This window comes from Chenopodium quinoa, unplaced genomic scaffold (assembly GCF_001683475.1).
Source record: "Chenopodium quinoa cultivar QQ74 unplaced genomic scaffold, ASM168347v1, whole genome shotgun sequence".
Classification (NCBI taxonomy): domain Eukaryota; kingdom Viridiplantae; phylum Streptophyta; class Magnoliopsida; order Caryophyllales; family Amaranthaceae; genus Chenopodium; species Chenopodium quinoa.
The window spans coordinates 417,595-438,727 of NW_018743294.1; the positions used below are offsets into that span (position 1 = coordinate 417,595).

General features: G+C 34.0%; 2 protein-coding genes across 2 annotated transcripts; both read right to left on the reverse strand.

Annotated features, from left to right (window-relative positions):
• Positions 1–297: 297 nt before the first annotated feature.
• On the reverse strand, positions 298–948 carry LOC110737268 (glutamic acid-rich protein-like). Its single transcript, XM_021917615.1, has one exon. It carries the CDS (start codon positions 946–948, stop codon positions 298–300), a length of 651 nt encoding a protein of 216 aa, XP_021773307.1.
• Positions 949–8,506: 7,558 nt separating this feature from the next.
• Positions 8,507–20,309, reverse strand: LOC110737285 (protein ENHANCED DISEASE RESISTANCE 2-like). The gene is made up of 21 exons (XM_021917633.1): positions 19,662–20,309; positions 19,091–19,165; positions 18,891–18,944; positions 18,729–18,794; positions 18,566–18,627; positions 18,020–18,150; positions 17,867–17,913; positions 17,691–17,791; positions 16,386–16,481; positions 16,242–16,306; positions 16,063–16,134; positions 14,891–15,037; positions 14,509–14,798; positions 13,856–13,916; positions 13,558–13,733; positions 12,847–12,948; positions 12,682–12,732; positions 12,432–12,572; positions 9,804–9,899; positions 9,231–9,332; positions 8,507–8,958 (listed from the first exon to the last, which is right to left on the reverse strand). The coding sequence occupies exons 1-21, from the start codon at positions 19,815–19,817 to the stop codon at positions 8,869–8,871; spliced, it is 2,181 nt and encodes a 726-aa protein (XP_021773325.1). The 5' UTR covers positions 19,818–20,309; the 3' UTR covers positions 8,507–8,868.
• Positions 20,310–21,133: the final 824 nt, after the last annotated feature.

Here is a 21,133-nt window from a genome sequence, read left to right on the forward strand (position 1 = left end):
ATATATCATAACCCACACTAATGATATGACATTACGAATTGTTGTCGGTGTCAATTGAGCAATACATACATTCCAAGCTTTAAATATTTTTTCAACAAAAGGGTGAAGTGGAAAACGAAGACCAAACTCAAAATGCTTGGCATACACAACAATATGCCCCTCAGGGAAATCAATAACAATATCACCTGATTTAGGAAGGGTTAAAGCATAATCATCAGGAAGCCGATAGAACCGTCTGCCGACATTGCAGTAGTTCTTCTCGGCAGAGGTTTTCAGCCAAACAGAATCGACTTTGACCTACACAACCTTGGTTGTGTCAGAAAGCTGCAGCGGTTGTCGGTAGATAGCATCGTCGTCTTCAGAATTGTAACCTTCATCAACACGCTCTTCAGTAGTTACTTGTTCACCGATATTAATATCCTTGAGGATTTCTTCATCAGTGTCCTCACTGCTAAGGCTAAGTTCCTGCTCTTCTTCTTCTTCTTCTTCTTCTTCTACTTCTTCACCCTCTTGCTCTTCTTCTCCGTCGACTTCTTCCTCGTCTTCTTCTCTACCCGACTCGAGACTCCGTTCAACAGACTCAATGTCTTCTTCCCGGATATCGGACTCTTGAGTATCCGGATCTTCAACTGGATCTTTACCAGGACGTCTAAGGGAGCTCTCGGCTTGATCAGAACTGATGTTGGGGAACTTAGATCTCGGCATTTCAAGTTTGTTAATGCTTATTTTGCAGAAATTGGTACCGTACTCGTTAATGGCAATCTCTGAACTGCTCTGACTGACAACGCTGATGGATTCAACCCCGATAATATCAACGTCTTCTAAAAAACACGTACTAATGCACCGAGAGAACTTCTCAGCCTGCTTTTCTGGCGCTGAGGACAAGTGCATAAACGGGTCAGCCACAATGGCTTTGCCCGCAATATAGCCCTCTACAGATTCAGACATAATTATCTATAACACACACAGCACCAAAATAAAACAACAAAAAAAAAAGAAGAAGAAGAAAAACAAATAAACAAACGCTATATACGCACACAAGGCACTCCAACAATGAAAACAAAATACGCAGGACAATAGTTAAAATTTATTACCTCTAAAGGAAGGGCGAGCTATCAATTACTGCAGCCCTTCACGCGTTAAATTTGATGAGCGCTTCTGCAAATTCGAGAGTAATATACTTTGAGGAGAATTAAGAACAAAGAAAATACACACTGAAATTGTGCTACTTTGCGATTTTTTTTGAAATTTTTTAAAATTTTTTGAAAAACCAAAGTGGAATAACAAAGAAACTGTTCGTTTTCTTTTTATTTATATATACATATGTATATGCCCGAAAACATGCGCCTTTTGATGTGACATGGTTGCATGACATCTTACGGTTCTAATTCGGACGCGTCACCACTCACCTCTCTATATTCACAGCACGTGTCCCACTAAACCCTTGAGAAATTTCCCTCCAATTTCCACTTGTACCATCACCTGTGAGGTGATACGTTTTTAAGTGAATAAATAAAAATTTATACACACTATAATAATAATATTTTATCATATATGTTTATTACATCCAAAGTACTATCGGTACTTCGCTCACTGTAGGGGCAAATCGGAGATTTTTTAATTCTAATCTTTTTTATGTTTCATTTGCTTCAATTGAGCAAAGTACTATCGGTACTTTGCTCACTGTAGGGGCAAATCGGAGATTTTTTAATTCTAATCTTTTTTATGTTTCATTTGCTTCAATTGAGCAAAGTACTATCGGTACTTCGCTCAATGTAGGGGCAAATCGGAGATTTTTTAGCTCTAATCTTTTTTATGTTTCATTTGCTTCAATTGAGCAAAGTACTATCGGTACTTCGCTCACTGTAAGGGCAAATCGGAGATTTTTTAATTCTAATCTTTTTTATGTTTCATTTGCTTCAATTGAGCAAAGTATTATCGGTACTTCGCTCACTTTGGGGGCAAATTGGAGATTTCTTAAATTTATATGCTTCATCTCGTTTGTTATATACAGAAGTGAGAACATCGGTGTTCCCAATGTCCTCACTTGGGGGGCTAGTTGTACGGGATAATGCCGATAGAAAGGTAAATAGGCCGAAAGTTAAAATCTTGCCCATGCCTATTCTGTTGAACTCAATAATCCTTAACGACTCTCCCCTCGGCCACGTGGAGAGCTGCTCCCGGCCACGTTGGCACCTGCTGCGTTTAAAGTCGGTTTGCCACCTAACGTCATAAGGTGTCACCTGCTTGGTTCCTTCCCTATATATACCCAAGTTTATTCTCATATTAAGGCATGATCTTTTCTCTCTCTCTCTCTACATAATTACTTTCTCTTTCTTCATTTCCTCTTCTCCAGGTCACTAACTTTAACATCGGAGCGGTTATTCCCGGATAACCCCTCGGGCTAGTTAATCTGTGTTGACTGTGCAGGCGCGGAATTGGACGGTAAACCTTTACTGGCCCCAAGAGATAACGGTATTAGAATTTACCCGGAACACTTCTTTTGCTAGTATGCTTCTGCTTTATCTTGCTACCCCAACTCACGATACATGGCTACATTATATAGCAAAATATCAAGCAAGCCTCCTCTTCAACCCTTGAACTTCCACCAACTTGCCAAATAAATGCAAGTAAACAAAGTCAAGGTTTGCTTTTAAAACCTTCTGCCACAAGCCCACAACCATAGTACAATTGGACTTTCAAGTCCCTTAGTTTACTACTGCTCCACTCCACCGTCCAACTACAGACATGCATTCTCCTTTTTTTTCTTCTTCTTTCTTACACTACTATTATTATTACGACTAATAATAATACTTACTTGATTGTGATTTGGGGAGATTAACCCAACAGTTTCCGGACCAAACTTAACCCCCATCGTTGTCCATGTCGGCAACCCCTATTCCACCCTTCACCTTCACCAACATTGTCGCACCATCAATTCCCCCAGCCGCTCGAAACCACCCATAAACACCACATTTAAAATTCACCTTGTAAACTGCTAGAAACCCAACTATAAACCCGCTCAAAATAAAGACACCCTCAGCTCTTTTAGCGAGGGATTCAACGATTAGAGGTTTATGGGCTTGGTTAAGGGGGTTGTTTCGGGGTGTGTGGTGTGGATGAGGGGGATTGTGGGGTGGTTTTAAGGAGGATAGAGTGGTTTTGGGTCGGTTTTAAGGCAGTTGTGGGGTGGCTTTTATGGTTGCGGGTGGTTAAGGGGTGGCTAAGGGAAAATAGATTGTGAGGGGGTCGTGGTTGTGTTGGCTGCGGTGGGTTGCGGGAAGAAGATGGATGACATTTCGGGGGAGGGGAGGAAATTAAAGAGAAAGAATTCTTTTTTTTTTTTAATTAAAAATCAATTTTATTAAAAAGAAAAATGTAAAAATAATCCCAACCTCTTACATTATGACACATGTTCAGGTCTAACCTTTTAAACAGGTTTCCAGTTTTTTATTCTATTTTGAGCAGATGTCTATCAAAAGTCGTTTTATTTTGGAATAATCAAAAGGTCATTTTATTTTTGGAAGACCGCCTAAAAGTCATTTTATTTTTGACAATTTTTCCTAATAAAAATTCAACATCATATATCAAATTTTCCTCCAAAAATAATCGCTAGCTTATGAGTTCTAAATTTTTGAAAAATTTGAACATTAGATAGTATATGTTATTAAATGCAATACTCTCTCCGTGTTTTAATAAGTGTTACAGTTTGACTTTTTTCACTATTCACATATGATTTTGGCTTGATTATTTTACTACTTCCTCCGTTTTTAAATACTTGCTCCATTTTTATTTTTTGCACTATTCATTTATACATTTATATTCTTTTGATTACTTATTTGAATCGTCTCAATGAATAGATTAATAATTTTTAATTTTTAGAATTTATATTTATCGATAATCAAAGATATTATTGATAAAAGATTAGTATCGGCATACGTGTCATGGAGAAATGGAGTATCTAAAAACGGAAGGAGTAATATATAACAGACAAATGTTGTTGTATTAGACATTGTTGGATTCGTTATAATGTATACTTTCATACTATGTAGTACGAAGTATAAAATTTCCTATGATTTTACTAACATATAATTAGATTAATTAATGGTTAAAGTCATGTCTCGACATGCGTGTTTGGTCAAACTATAACACTTATTAAAATACGGAGGAAGTAGTCATAATTTATAATTACCTATAACAAACGTAATTTAGGGGGTTTTGTTCATGCAAAATCATCATCATCATCATCATCATCATTATTATTATTATTATTATTATTATTATTATTATTATATATGTTAATTAAAAAATAGAAGGAATGCTTCTTAAAACATTTTTTTTAAAAAAAGAATGGAAATACTGCACCAAGGTTCAATGACAATCGTAATTTAGGAGTTTTGTTCATGCAATATTACAATCACAATTATGTAAATAAATTAAAACTTGTTAATAAATAAAATAAAAGGATTCTTCATTTACCAAAAAAAAAAAAAAAAAAAAAAAGCGAAAAGAATACAACAATAAGGTTCAAACTCTGGTTTCTTGTAAAAAATTCCACTCCACTAACCACAACATCATCCACTTTGTATCTCTTAATATCCTTCACAATAATATATATAGCTGATTTTATTTTTGGGAAGTAGGGGGGACAGCTCTGGCTTCGCCAATGGTTGAGGGCGCAAGTAAGCAAGACTTGTCCACATTTCTACAATGTGTATTTTCAAACATTTAGGTTGAATTCCAACGTGCTAGAATATTAAAAGACAAAGAATCTTTGATATCTATAATACTTTCATGCACTTATTTGTAAAAGGTTTTTGAACCTAAGTATTCTTACAAGAGAATTATTATTTTTGATGTGGGATTGGTTCGAAGTCATAGAATTAAATAGTTAATTTTTTTTAACCTTAATCTAAAATTTACTAATTAACTTACCGCTAATTAACACCATATCACCCACCTAATCTTACTAGATTAGCCACCAAAAGCACCACCACGTTGCCACCCAATAGCCACCACCTCTAACCCTAGCTAATCACCCTACAACCACTCTAAAAACAATCCGATTCTCCCTCACACCCAACCCGCCTCGAATTCTCCTCAAAACCACCTCACCCACCCCAAAACCACCTAATTCACTTCGAACTCATCCCAATTCAAAATCACCCACCCCTATACTATTCAAGTGTTTTCAGGTGGGTAGTTTTCGAATGGGGGGTGGGTAATTCTTAGGTGATTAGGTTGTTTCAAATTGGGGAGGTGGTTCGAACCTTAGGGTTGTGCAGTGGTGGGGTGGGTTTGAGGCGGAGTTGGGTGGTTTTTGGTAAGTAGGGTGGTTTTAAGGGTAGGTAGGTGGGGTTAGGCAGTATTGGGTTGGAGGTGGTAACAGCTAGGTGGTGGTGGGGTCAACACGGCGCATGTTAATCAAATTAAGAGGTTATTGTGTCAATTTTTTTCCACAAAATAGATACGACAAAACCTAGAGGTCGCCATGTAGATTCTAATGAATTAAGTTTTACTAGAGGCCGCCAAATTAAGAGGTTACTTGTATTAAGGCTATGTTTGGCAAAATTTATCCATTAACTTATACTAACAGCGCATAACCAATCACACTTGTCATTACCTTGTGAATTTCTTTATTTATTTATTTAATTTTTGTGCAAAATCTTTAAGTAAACTATTCATACCTTATAATATTTTCTTTCCAATTTGACAATCATATTCCATATATACCCAAATGAAATATTTCTGCATATCTTTTATGTACTTTATATTTTGCCATATTGTTGTCAAAAATATTTAACAACCATGTTGCACGGGATTTTAACCTAGTTAGCAATATTGAGTACTTTTACCTATTGAGTAGCGATTAGCTTTAACTAGCATTGGGTAAAAACAAGTTGTAAAGTAGCGAGAAAAAGTTAATTGTCGAAGTAATTGATAATGTTTTGCAAAAGTAATAGTTGGACTATTAACAAATAATAATTTTTTTTTTCCGCAAAACTACTCATAAATAATAAAATAATAGACAAAGAAATATAAACTAAAACCTTGCACCTTGCCAAAAAAAAAAAAAAAAAAAATTCTATATGTCAATACATAATGTAAAAAATAAAAACACTAATCTTGATTGAATATATTTGGATGTAAGTGTGCCCATTTACAAGGCCTATCATTAGACACTTTACACAGAATTCTTGTGTAAATAGCAAATGTTAAGAACCAGGGCCGTCCCATATATTTTAGGGGCCCTGTGCTAATTTTAAAAAATAGGCCCAACATTATTTTTTTTCTCCTTGTAAGGTAAAGTACAATTTTCACTTGTGGAAAACTAAATAAGAAGCTAACAAATTACGATTAAGTATAAAATAATATATCAAGTTTTAGTTTTGAAGGAGGAAGCTAATATAAATAATTATACCGTATGTGATATAAATTGTGAAATGTTTTACTATTAAGGATAATGGTGAATTTTTATACACATAGCAACAAGTGAAAGGAGGATGAATTTTAATTTGATAGGAGATATAGTTAATTTATAAAAGACAAAAATTACTACGTATCAAGACTTGAATCAGTTCTTAAAAAAAATAAAAATAAATAGACATTCAGACTTTAGAAAATTAATTGGAACTAAGATATTAAGCTTTAGTGGGGTGCTAAGCACGTAGAACATAAAAAGTTACTAAAGACTTAAAAGTTAGAACTAAACACAAAAAAGGACCTTGGACTAAAAAAAATGAATCCCAAGAGATTCAAACCTTGGTTCTCTAGCTGAGTGATACCCATTGTTGGGTCGTGCCGCTCTACCACTACGCTACACTAAAATTTTATGGTACTTTAATGCATCCAATATGATATAAAGTAAATTGAATTTTGGGGCCCTTTTAGTTTGGGGGCCCTGTGCGGTGGGGTTGGTTGCACAGCCTCATCACCGGCCCTGTGTTTTACCATTAAGGATAATGGTGAATTTTTATACACATAGCAACAAGTGAAAGGAAGATGAATTTTAATTTGATAGGAGATATAGTTAATTTATGAAAGACAAAAAATACTACGTATCAAGATTTGAATCAGTTCTTAAAAAAAATAGACATTCAGACCTCAGATGATTAATTGGAAATAAGACATTAAGCTTTAGTGAGGTGCTAAGCACGCAGAACATAAAAAGTTACTAAAGACATAAAAGTTAGAACTAAACACAAAAAAGGACCTTGGACTAAAAAAAATGAATCCCAAGAGATTCAAACCTTGGTTCTCTAGCTGAGTGATACCCATTGTTAGATCGTGCTACTCTACCACTACGCTAATTAGTATTATGTGCACCATGGTGCACCTAGAAATAAGTGCACCACGACTATACTTTTGAACATTTATTAAAAAAAAATTGAACATTTTACAAAAAATGAACATTTAATAAAAAGAATATGAACACGTCACAAAAATTGAACATAAATATGCAATTTTTATGTTCATATTTTATCAAGAAATGTTCATTTTGTATACCTTAAATGTTCAGTTTATATTACTCCACAAAACTATTGAATTATTACGAGTCAGTTCAAAATTTGTCAGACTTGTAATAATTACAAATTTGCGATTGTTTAGATTTTTTTTACTAAATGTTCAAAAAAAATTATTGTTCATATTTTTTCACTAAAAGTTCAAAATTATAGGCGTGATGCATTGCGATTTTTCAAATTTTTTTACTAAATGTTCAAAATTGTGATGTTCAGATTTTTTAACTAAGTATTCAAAATTCTTGATTGTTCAGATTTCTTTTACTAAATGTTCAAAAGTATAGGCATGCTGCATTGCAATTGTTTAGATTTTTTAACTAAATGTTCAAAGTTTGCGATGTTCACATATGTTTTTACTACATGTTCAAAATTTGCAATTGTTCAGATTTTTTTACTGATTGTTCAAAAGTATAGGCGTGGTGCACCTAGAAATAGGTGCACCATGGTGCATCTTAAAATTTGCCCCACTACGCTACACTAAATTTTATGATACTTTGATGCAGCCAATATGATATAGAGTCAATTGGATTTTGGGGCCCTTTTAGTTTGGTGGCCCTGTGCGGTGGGGCTGGTTGCACAACCTCATCACCGGCCCTGTTAAGAACATTGAAACTAAGGGTTCGTTTGACATCGCTGTGGTTTTCTGTTTTTTGGTTTTTTGTTTTTTAAAAGTATATTATACTACCTCCAGTCCAAATTACTCGCAACTTTGGGGTATTATTTGTGAGATATAAAATATTCAAAAGTTGCGAGTAATTTGGACCAGAGGTAGTATGTCACATAATGAATAAAAAAATATTTAAACTTATTAAAATCATGATAATTTTGAAAACTGATAACTGAAAAGTGGAAACAACTTTTTCTTGTTTCTTGTTTTTAGTTTTTGGTTTTTAGAAAAACAGAAAACAAAAAACAAAAAACAAAAAATAATGCCAAACAAACCCTAAGGTATATAAAATAAAATACTACATATAATCCAATACAAATTTTTGAGGCACAATTGAATGGCTTTTGGTAGAGAGGATGAGATTTCAGTTGATACAGGATGTCCAATTCACTACAGCTAGACCTTTTTCTTTGCTAAGATAGTAAGATCCTATACTACATAGTATACCCTATAAGACAACAAAGAATTAACTATCCACTATAAATTAGTAAAACCCAACAAATCAGTTATGTACATCAAAGAACTAGGATATACATGTGAAAATTTTTGGTTTAAAATCAAATTTTCACTTCATCAGGGTAGCCTCATCGTAGACAATGAAGAACACCAAATGCTTCAATTTCAAGATAATAAGGCACCTCATCGGATAAGTAAATGAACAAAATCCTGATTCTGATTTTATTATGTTACTTGAACCGCTTTAGAAGCATCTACATGGTTGAGACGACAGGTTCCAAGAAGTTGTTCAGGGAGCTCTTCATCTGTATCAGCCTACAAACAACAGTTTACAGAAAATCAACAATTTATAAATGCTTCCATTTCCAGTTTAGTGTTCCATAGTAATTGATAAATTAATCAAGACACAACATTTTTCAATAAAATGATAAAGACATAAAGTCGTAAAATCTGAACTCAGACTGTAAATACAAGCCACATTCTAAATGTATTACTTCGTATATAACTTCCAATTAGTTTAATAATTTGAAAAAGATAAGTTCCTTCTCCCCTAATGTTATGCAAAAGCGTATATAACCAAGTTGTACCTGAATCAAGAATGCCATTTCAATAACCAAGTTGTTAAGGTAGCCAAGAACAAGACTAACTACTCCTCTTGCCACTGATGATGAACCAATATCAATTCCAAGCTGCAAGGATTGCAGAAAAAAATAGTCAGGGCTCCACTTTAAAAAAACACAGCCTCGTAAAAACTCCCACCAATGTGATCCAAATGACTGAAAGCAAAAATAGTCTAAATTGTTCACATCCCATAATTGCAAAAGATATACTGAATCACTGATGTTAAGGAGTTTCTAGCCGATGACCAGCTTAAAGTCTTACATTTTTACAGCTTTAAGTCTTAATAATTGATGATAGGATGACACATTCCAAGTAACAAAGTCTAGATATCAAGGGATTCAAGATTAATGAACATGCTCAGATCAAGTCAAAAACAAACATAGATAGAACAATTTGCAGAGCTTTGATAGTAACTTTATGAATTAAACCCCAATATGTCTGCCAATTACCAAGGGTCGCCACAAGAGAGCTCCAATATAAACAACAAGCCAAAATCCAACATAATAACAAAGATAATATTTTGATTGTCAAGCACCTACCTCTATATAATTCATCCCTTGAAAATAATTAATTTCCAATGCTTGGCCCACTAAGCATGCTTTCTTTCCAACACTTTGTTTGACAATCCATGAGCCCTGAAATAAATAGACAGGGTTAAACAGGTGGCATTCCAGAAGAATAATTTTATAAATTTCTGACGAAAACCCTTCCAAAAACTCACTCACAAGACAATGACATAAGATGCCATGTTTTCTAGTCTCTCCCCCCAAGAGGATTCTACACTTTCAGAGGCATAGAACATTATAGTAAACATCTAAACAAAATTGTATTGTGGTATGAGCTTAAAGTTTAGACACAAGCCGTAACAGTACAGGGCAAGATGGCACACATGGACCTTCTCTGCACACAGCAAGAACGGTACGCAATGGTTCTTCTTTTTTTGTACAGGTTAAGACATTAATATGCATGCAATGTAATTGATACACCATGAACAGGCTCATTTTGGAATATAGTTTTGACTAAATTATAAGGAAATTGAACATTTTCCAATCAAAGATTTGCACAAACATGAACTTCTCCACAGGATTAAGCACACACAAGGAACATATAGATTTGTTAGATTCCTGAAACACATGCATTTTGAGTCAATCAATAGAATTTTCTCTTTACCAGATTACACTGTCTACTACAACATTACAAATCAAAGGGTAAAGGTTCACAGCTAGGAGAAATTAGCAAACACTGTCTATTACAGGTCTCTGATTTCTCTGCAGGAATAATTTGCAAGGTATCAGTATTTGAAGGGATGACCCTGTATTTCTCACCTCCTCATTGCAGATGATATTCTCATATTTTGCTAGGAAAATAAAAGAAATTTTATTTCTATCTTAAAGGTGTTGAAAACACGAAGCATCAGAACAAAAGACTTATATCTTCTAGTTGAAAGTTTTTAATGTATCAGCACTAGATAGGCATATTATGGAGATTCCTCAAGTGGTAGCAGTGGAATATACTTTTAACAAGTACTTGGGAATGCCAACAACCGCAAAGAGATATAGATAGTATACATGAACATTTGCAAAAGAAAATAGAAAAGCTGCAATTAGCCTCATTGTTGGTAGAAATATCCTCACACAGGAAGAGGCCCAGTCAGTCCCTGCCCATATAATAAGCATATCAAACTTCCCATCTACAAACGAAATGAATTACAAGCTTTGGTTGATCATTTTTGGTGGGGAAAAAAGTGAAGAATATACATAAATGCACTTGGTTTTTTTTGGAAAATTTATATGAAACTAAGAATAATGGTAAATTGGATTTCTTTCAACAGAATCTTGCAATGAGGCTCTCTTTGCTGAAAATCCTGGCACAATTTAAAGCACCAAATTCCTTGGTTGCTCAACTGTTGATATCACAATTCACAATACTTAATTGTGAGTAGCTTGATGGTGTTTTGGGCCAACTGAGCAACACTTAAAAGTTGAATAATTGGTTCCTAGAGATTATTAAGGATGGTTAGGGACAGGATGTTGAGGACTACACCATGGAATTAGAGATGCAAGACAAAAAACCTGTTCCCCTTTAGCATTTCCCCCCCCCCCCCCCCTCTCCAAGTTTAACTACGGAGATTGGGCTTGTGGCGTATTTAATCGAGCAATATGGCTGTTATGGCGTGAGATTGTGAGAAACTAACTCAAGGGAAATCCTTCTGTTTAAGGCTGAAGAAATTTTAAAATTTCTGCTTTACTTTCCTTTGGTTATAGATGGGCTGGCTTGGCAGTTTACCAAAGATGGACAGTATTCTGTAAGGTCAGGAGAAAAGTCATCAGGTGGATGAAAAAAACCAGATCTACGAATTCCAGTTCTGTCAATGATGGTTTATAATATAAAAATTAAAAAAATCTTGAATTCATAATTCCCCTTGAAAGTTATTTAGCCTCACGATTGTGCACAAGAGCATTTCCTTCGCACAAGATTAACTGAATAACGGTAGGATGGAGGTGAATAACAAATGCAGGGGCTTATAGTGGGAGGATTCCCTGTACCTCTGCAAATGACCTCTATGCCATCCTAAGCAATCCATCTGCTGCTAGTTTCAGCGAGGAATCTGGGCACGGTAAAGATCAGCAAGTACTTTGAAGGGTTCTGGTGAAAGTGTGATAATACTAGGACTAACGTTTTTGAAAGCGTGGTCTCAAAGGTGCACTGATAATACTATGAAACTTTTTGGTGAGATGCTTCAATAAATCCATATGGTAGTAATACAAAATCTTCTGGCAGTACGAAGCAGTACCACTGTGACACTAAGTAGTAAGTGCCACCAGACATGTCACTCATTTTGGAAGTTCCCAGCATGCACTTGTGAATTGTGATTGTCTAATATGGACATTTTCTGTTCGTGATTGACCACTTCTTACCTTTTACAGTCTCACAATAAGTTAGTGTGACATGGTCTCACCCAAGACTATCTACTATTCTACTGGAAGTATGAGAAGGAGGTCAGCTTGTCAGGATTATCAGGCAGGATAAGCACCATAGAGTCCACAAAATATTTAATGGATGAAATTATAAAAAATGCACAAAACAAGTTCTAATTGCACAGGATAGACAGGATAAAAAATCTAATGCATTTTCTCAGAGCAGAGACCAGTGTTATACACACTGACCTTGGATATGTACGGAATAAGTTTAAATTTTGAATTTCTGTAAGCATCGTCTCTGTCAACAAAACTCTTCAGCAGAGGTGCGTCTTCTAGATTATTAATCATATAGTACAGTGCTAGATTGTACGTCTTTGATCCAGGGACCTGGGTAATATAACCTAGAAACTTAGTAATGTAGTTGTGTAGATTTAGGATATTAAAAAATTTCTCATAACTGCAACAATAATCAAGTTAACAAACTGACAAAGAATACCTGTATATTAACTATGAAAAAGAATTCAGACCCGCCCTTCGCTGCATAATTCTGTGAGCCAGAAACAATTATCTTCTATTAATTCAAACTATCTACTCGCAGGTTAAGCTTTCATTGACATTAAATACATTATCAACACATAAATAACAAAGTGATCGCAATAACCTGCACAATACTACCAGGGCGACCCCCTAGATCATCTTCTCTTTTGTCAGATGATAGCCAGTCAGCAGCAACCATTTTCATCAAGGTCTGATTTGCTTTGATCTGCACACCATGCAGAACCACTTAAGTAATTGCATAAAAATAGCGAGCTCTGATAAACTCCAAAAACACATCAGCGGTTGTGCAGAATAAGATTATCTTATAGGCCTCAGCAGAGGTTTCCTAGCTGCTTAACATATACAGTAAATCCTTTTCTCTTAGTAATTTAATTCATATGAAATTCTATTAATAAAAGCTAGCACTAGAAAATGGAGGAGCACACGTCTCATAATATTGACACACTTATGAAAATCCACCATATTAAGCCGGGGATGCTGTCTTTTTCAGGATGCCAAACCACATGATATAATTTTCACAGGTTCTATTTGATCCATGGTACCATGAAGATGATGACATAATGACCAAATTTGGTAAGAAAAATGAAAGAAGTAAGACATCAGGTGATGAAATTGCTGAAACCAAGAAATTAATGTTAGTATTAAAAACAGGGAGCCTAATATTAGTAATCTATCTAAAAGCTGCATCTTGCATTCTTGCATTCAACTTGCCACAACTTTATCTTAAGACAAGAACCCTAGTCAACATTAGTTTTTTTTTTTTTGAAGACCAACATTAATAATCAATCATTATCAGCATTCTTTACCCACATACTTTTTTACTGTCTTTTAAATACGTCTTTCCACGAATCAAAAATGTAGATGGTTCGGCTGTTGTCCAACTGGAAGCAACAGTACATGTTGGATCCTTATTAAGTGTTGCACCATAGCAGCAAGATGTTCCATCTTTGGCAGCCATCTCAATCAAATCGACGTAGCCCTTCTTATGCACTGAATCAAAAGAAATGAGTTCAAGACTTCTAGTACATAGGAGTACTTCATAATGCCATTCGTGATAAAATTTAGCTTACAGTATGCCTTAAATTCACAATTAATTCAAACATTTAACTGACCTGCTAACTCATGCAATTTTTTTGCAAACACAGCAGCAGTTGATAGCTTTGGCCGTGAATCCTATCAATTCAGAGTAGAAGTAAGATGACATGATGAAGCCAGCAGATAGTATGAATAAAATCCAAAGAATGACTTACTGTTAGATTAAGGAGGGTCCTATACTGCTATGAAAATTATAAGCTTGATAAAAATTATAATTCAGTTTTATCACACTTATTTTTTTTTTTTGTTGGAGGAAATCCAAATTGAAATATTCTAATCACAAATTTCTGATCAGTTTTAATGAAACCTGTAGTTTTCAAATTTCTCATTCTGCCACTACCATTAAACTTAGGGTAGTTACAAAATGATCCCGTCAGAAGCAATTTTGCTAAAAAAATTTATGAACTTCAATGACAACAGTATCTAGCAATGGCATAGACAAGGAGTCAGGAACTGATTACTAATGAGGTGATTCAGACCAACCGAGAGTAACTTTATTAATTACTAGAAACAGAAATATTTCAATAATTTCATAGTTCTTAGTTATTAAGACGTGGAGAATAATTTTTATGATGGCCCAAGGAGACCGCTACTATAAGCTACATCAGATTAAAATTAGTTTTCACTAGCTCCCATCCATATACTAGGTAATTTAATAAGAGATTTATACCTGCAAAATTGTCTCTGGACTGCAGTCAGAAGGCCAACCATGATCTGGTAGATCAAAATCTGATCCTTCTGGAGCATCAAAAAATTCATCACTAACATCATTGAGTTCAGCAAGGCTACCAAGTTCAGCTGTTTCGTCTTTTTGCTCTTCCATATTTTCTACCCCGTTTGGAGAAGGTGGGTACATTTCAGTCCTATTCTCATTCTGTGTGTTATGGCAAAAAGCCAAATCACCAGATATTATATTAGAGAAGCAATCTCCTGCCTTTGCTTTGAAAAGTTCCCTTAATGCTGTAAACAAAACTCTCTAAGGCAAAGACTCATGGAAGATATTTGATATGCACACCCCAAAATCAATATTGCATATTTAGAAAAAGCCATACCAGCAATTCTCCCAAGCATATGTATAGTTGTTGATCGGGCTAAAGAGGGTGCCAAATAAGCTGCCCACTGTTTCCAATCAATGGCAAGCATATGTTTCACAACAGACTGCTTCCCATGGCTGATAGGAGTTATTACATAACCTCCACCTGCAAAAAAGAGCATCCCCTAATCAAACTACAGTTTACGCATGACATAAATTTGGACCTTAAAAAATCACTATATATAAGAAAATAGAAATGATTATATTGAAATATTGTGTAGTCACTAGTATCAAATGGACTCTTCATCTAAATAACCAAAGGACTCAATACAAGAATTTATAAATATACAAGTATAAGAAATATACTTCCTCTGTTTCACTAAAATTACAACACTATACTTATGTACAATTCACATACTCTACTCTGACTAACTTTCATGATTTATATTTTCATAATGTCAGTTTTTTTTTTTTTTTTTTTTTTTTTTTTTTTTAAACTTATTGATGATTAAAGATATTAGTTATTGACACAATTCATTAACAAACGTGAAATATGAGGTGTTGCATTTTTCGTGAAACGGAGGAACCGAGGAAATATGATAATAATTCCTTCAACAGTTATTTCTTAGCTATTCCGACTGTCATTAATCAAAATTCTAAGTCCTTACAAAGTAATAAGTGCTTCCTCATTTCAAGGTATAAATGTGAAAATTCAGCACAACAGCAAAAACTGCAACCAATACAAAAGATCAACTTCACTGCATGGCATGTTAATTGAAATTTTGGATGAAACATGATTGCAGCATTAGAACAGTCCAATTAAAAGGAATTTCATTTTTGTGTCCCAAATAGGCAATGTTCTACAATGGTGACCTAAACTTAGATATATCCATTGCTTCTTGACTAAAGAATAAAGCAGAACAGTATTATACCTGGGATATTTTTCTAACCATGTCTAATGGCCAAACACCTCTTACACCACTGTTCTGTAAAATTTTAGGATGTTGCTTGAATTAACAAAAAGTTGGCCAAAATTAATGGGTCAGGAAATAGAGCAGAGTCAGCAGACATGTACATTCTCCCGAAAAACTAGTAAATATCCAGCTCGGAAATATAAAAATTGGATTGTAGAATGAACATAGCAGTAAATACGGTATATTTTAGATAAATGTGTAGCTCAAAGTACATTACTTTTAAGGCATGCACGAACAAAGCCTTTCTGCTGAGGGCACTTTTTGTGATATACCGAATGATAAAGGATCACTGTGACACAAAAATCAGAGAAATCATGAGCTATGCAGCTATAAGTATGGAAATAATAAAACTCCGCTTGTAATGAAGGTTAAGCACTAAAGCATATATATATGCACCATATGTTCCATCGTCATCCCTTCTCCAATACCGTCTCAACAAGAGGTCTCTTTGTTTCATTCCCCTGGAAAGCATGAAAAACTAATTAGTTGATAATTTGGTATCATGAAAAACCATCATGTAGCATTCAAAAAATTTCTCACCAAGGTAGCCAAGAAGCACATAGCTCCTTGTGAACTATATCTGTGTGGCCATCAAGGTTCTCAACAACATTCCCTCTATAAAAAGAGTAATCCCATCTAAAAATAAATAAATAAATCAAATTAGTTGCTGAAACAATACAAAGAGAAAGACATAACAATTCCTTTGCTCAAAAGATTTTAATAATTCAAATTAAAATTAGAAAAATATCTCTCTTCAGGACCAGACTTTAGGACAGATCAGTCACAGAAACAGCCCATTCTTAAAAGTTAGTTTGGACCACATTGATCATACATATTAGCCAAAAAACAAAACAAGTCCTATGCTCATCTTAGCCAGTATTAAAAAAAAAAATTAAATCAATGGTTTCTCAAGAAAGAGAAGAACAAAAACTGGGAACTTCGTACAGATGTCAAGCAAGCTCTCCACTTATTAAATTGAAACGATGGAGAAAAGAAAGCAGGAACACAACCCTGAGATGAATCCCAGATGAAATCTTCACATGAAGCAAAGTGCAAATGAGTTGGAATTTAAAATCCAGATAGCAATTAGTCATAAACATACAGCTAATTTTGTCAATACCTATTGCACTATTCAAAACTAGTTAATTGTAAAAAAAAATCAATTTCCCGCATAATTAGACTATTGATTCAGTGAGTGACATCACTCTTCACCACTGATTCAGAAATAGTACACTCTTCATCACAGATGCAGCAGAAGATCACTCTTCACTACTCATGCAACAGCTAGACTATAGATCTCTTTCATGCTAAACATTTCCAATTGATTCTCTTATATGTTACACCTGAATCATAATTTATTTATTAATTTATTTTCACATACATACTTTCTCATATAAAAGTTTGACAGGTTGCATTTCACTGCCTTGTAACATAATATACGTATTATTCATCTTATTGTTTGCTTTCTAAATTTCCTAAAAGGGCTACAACTTTTAGGGTCACATATAATTACGTTGTGGATCCACTATGCCCCTCAGACCTCAATTCTTTATTAAGTTTTTTAATAGATCATATTGCTATGCTTAAAACAAATGAGAGACAGTTATGTTTGATTGGAATTATCATCTCTCCTATTCACCATATGAAGTTACTAACATTTTCAGAACAGTTAGCACGCCTATATACTATCTTGTTGATAAAAATCCATAGAGAAAGAAGCAACCAGAAAAATAATACTCATAGTATGACGTATCAGTACAAGTATGATGAAACATGCGAAGTGCAAGCACAGAAAAGCTCTATCATATAAAAATTTGTTACTGTACAAAATTTCACCAAGCTTACTGTGATCTTAAGGAACCGAGAGACATGACAGCCCGAAATATGTTCTCTGATGTTCCATCCACAACACCAACAGCCATGATTGCAGGATAGTCATCCCATCGCTGAATAAAAAAGATGAATCAGCAAAATATTTCAGGTTAGAAAGGAGAGATTTGGAATTTCGGAAGGCTACCCACCTTTCCATGAATATCCCTGTCTTTGGCTTCTTTAAATAGTCGTAATCCTGCAACAAGAAAATTAATACAATTATTTTCCTTGTTTCTTATGTGTGTATATGTGTATATGTGTGTTTTTTTTTTTCAAACTTTATGGAAAATACCAAGTCTTACCATTTTGACATCCAAAGATTGTCCATGCAGAAGGTGCAACAACATCAGTAGTTATAAGATCCATTTGAGAAGATGAACCATTAGGCCAATTTGTTGAACTGGAATGATGTATCCTCTTAGAACTGTTCAATCTGTTTCACAGAAGATTTTGCACTAACGTCAACTTTTTGGCTCATAAAATTTTTAAAGCACACAATCTCAGCTACAAGCGCTAAACTAAGGCAAGGGTCTGGATCTTAGATTAGACTGAAATTTCCCACCAAGTATCATCTGTCAAGTTACTCAAGTATCCTTATCAATGTAGAAGTGTTCAATGTTCTGCATGGAGATTTGAGATGAAATGTAAAATCTAATAAGCATAGCAAAACTATATCACTATAAGATAGCACCAGCTACTACAAATACCCTTTAACTCTTTTGAAAATGCAGGAAGGCTACCAATAGTATGAAACCAACTGCCAAACTGATATGATCAGAACAGCGTATTACATACTGTAAGAAGTTGATCAAGTAAACAAGACACATACTGCATGACAACCAGGTTACCTGTAAGACTGCCATGTGTTCTTGGGACAACCCAATCCACTAATCTCATCAACGGGACACACCTACATAGAGGAAAGCCTGTTTACTTTGAAGGGCCTCAAAATCCCAGTTGATATAAGGGGAAAAAGACATTAAAAAAAAAAAAACAGCAACAACTTTAAACCTTAGATACTGCTTCCTGAAAGAAATGTATCCATCTGGCTGCTACTTCAGGACTACTTGCGCCCAACTACAATTTTGTCTTCAAGCATTAGAATATCTCACTATGATAATAATGATGACAATAATAATAGCAACAACAAACTCTGATAGAAAATATGTATACCTTTAGCTGATCATTGTGATTAGAACTATTATAAAGTGTGAAAATAAAGAATACCTGCAAGCCAAACATAGAATTTTGATAAAAAAAAAAAAAAAAAAAAAAAAAAAAGGCATTAGAAAGGCGATAATATAGATCATCTCAAACCCCCATACTAAAGAATCCTGATAAGGTTCAAATTTTCAAATCTTAATCATCCTTACTTTTCTGTGAATACTCTCTCTGCCATTATCTGCAACACGAATGCAGGAGTCTACGATCGTGCTTTTGACAGGATGCTGAAACAAACCAAATCACAAGCAGAGGGTTTATTCAACTTAGAAAATTATGGCTCCTCCTACAAAGACAAAATCAAATTCCAAAATAACATTTTGAGAACACGACTAAAATGCAGCAAACTTCAGACAGCAATCAGTTCAACAAGTTATACTAGAAATAAGCATATAGATGGTCTCATCATAGGTAGAACAACTATGACCCAATTGAGACCTTATAACCTTACAACATACAATGTGCATCATAGATAAATTGTTTATAACCGTTACGAACCCGACATTCGTCCAACAAACAGTGTTTGCTTGCAACAGATAAAATAAATTGGTTCAAGACACATCAAATATTAAATTTTCCAGAAGGCACAATTCTACATTATCACTAAACCTTAATTGCAGGAAATTTAAATAAAAATTCCCCAAAAAATAGTGCAGTTATTCAGTTATGCACAATTAGTATAGTAAAGATAAATCTAATAAAACAGTTTAAAAATTTCATTACCAACTCATTCTGGGAATTAGGGATTGATTTGTAGCATTTGAAATGATGATTCTGAAGAACAAAGTAGCGTTTTCGCGAATTCTTCAACCCCAGACGATTAGAACTAATCAAATACAACCAACCCTCAATTTTTTCTCCAGTTTCAGACATACCCATTTGATTAATTATTGCAAATCTGGAATACCCGCTTCTTCAATCGTGTTAATCTCCCAGAAAATTTCAGTTATAATTAATGGGGTTTTTTTTTTATAAAGCGGTTTTAATCTTGCTAATATTCAAAGATTTTTTTGGAATAATTTTTGACCCAATTTTAAGAGGGAATCAGAGAATTATTAAGATAAACAAGATTAAAAATTGTTAATTTATGATTAAAGCGAATCTAATTAAGAGTCTTGTTGAAGAAGGGGAGTTGAAAGGAGTCTCTTTCTCTTTACAAGTTTAGTCTGTCAATGGCAGTGATTGATTGGCTGACTGTGTAAGACAAAAGATTGACAGATTACCAGTGATGGGCCTACCATTAATTAGTGGCTGCAACTTCATTACCAAGTCTAGTTGTTTTTTTCTCTCTTTTTGTTTTGCAAGTCAAGTTGGTTATGTGGATGGGTGAGTTACAGGTAGTTATGAAGTTAAGCGGATCCGATCCGATTCAAATTATCATTAAAGCCCTGTTCTCTTTACCTTAAAAAAATAATATTAAGTAAAAATAATTTCATTTCAGTAAAAATAAGTTCAGTTCAGTAAAATTAATTTCAGTTCAGTAAAAATAATTTCAGTTCAGTTCAGTAAAATTCAGTTTTCTTAAAGAAGAATTATAATTGAAAATCAGTAAAAATAATTTCAGTTCAGTAAAAATAATTTCAGTTCAGTAAAATTAAGTTCAGTTCAGTAAAAATAAGTTCAGTTCAGTAAAAATAATTTCAGTTCAGCAAAATTAAGGTGAATCAAACAGGGCCTAAGACTATAATTGACACATAGATACTTCGTAAAAATTTGAAAATAATTGAATCTTGGAGTGATTCAAGAGTATTTGGAGTCAAAGGCTATATAATATAGGGTAATTCATTTAAAAAACGACTTATATCTCGAATATAATACTATGCATTAGTGGATTTCAAGTTGAATTAGTATTAAGGGTCTGTTCTCATACGTTGAATTTCAGTTCAGTTTAGTTTAGTTCAGTTCAGTTCAGTTCAGTTTATTTTCAGTTCAGTTCACTTCAATTTATGTCTAATGATATTGTTATGATATAAAGCCAAATTTCATTCTTTTAAGCTATTATTACAACGACAATAATAATAATAATAATAATAATAATAATAATAATAATAACAATAATAATAATAATAATAATAATAATAATAATAATAATAATAATAATAATAATAATAATAATAATAATAATAATAATAATAATAATAATAATAATAATAATGGTGTCGATCTCTTAATGCTAGAGACAAAAAATAATTAGA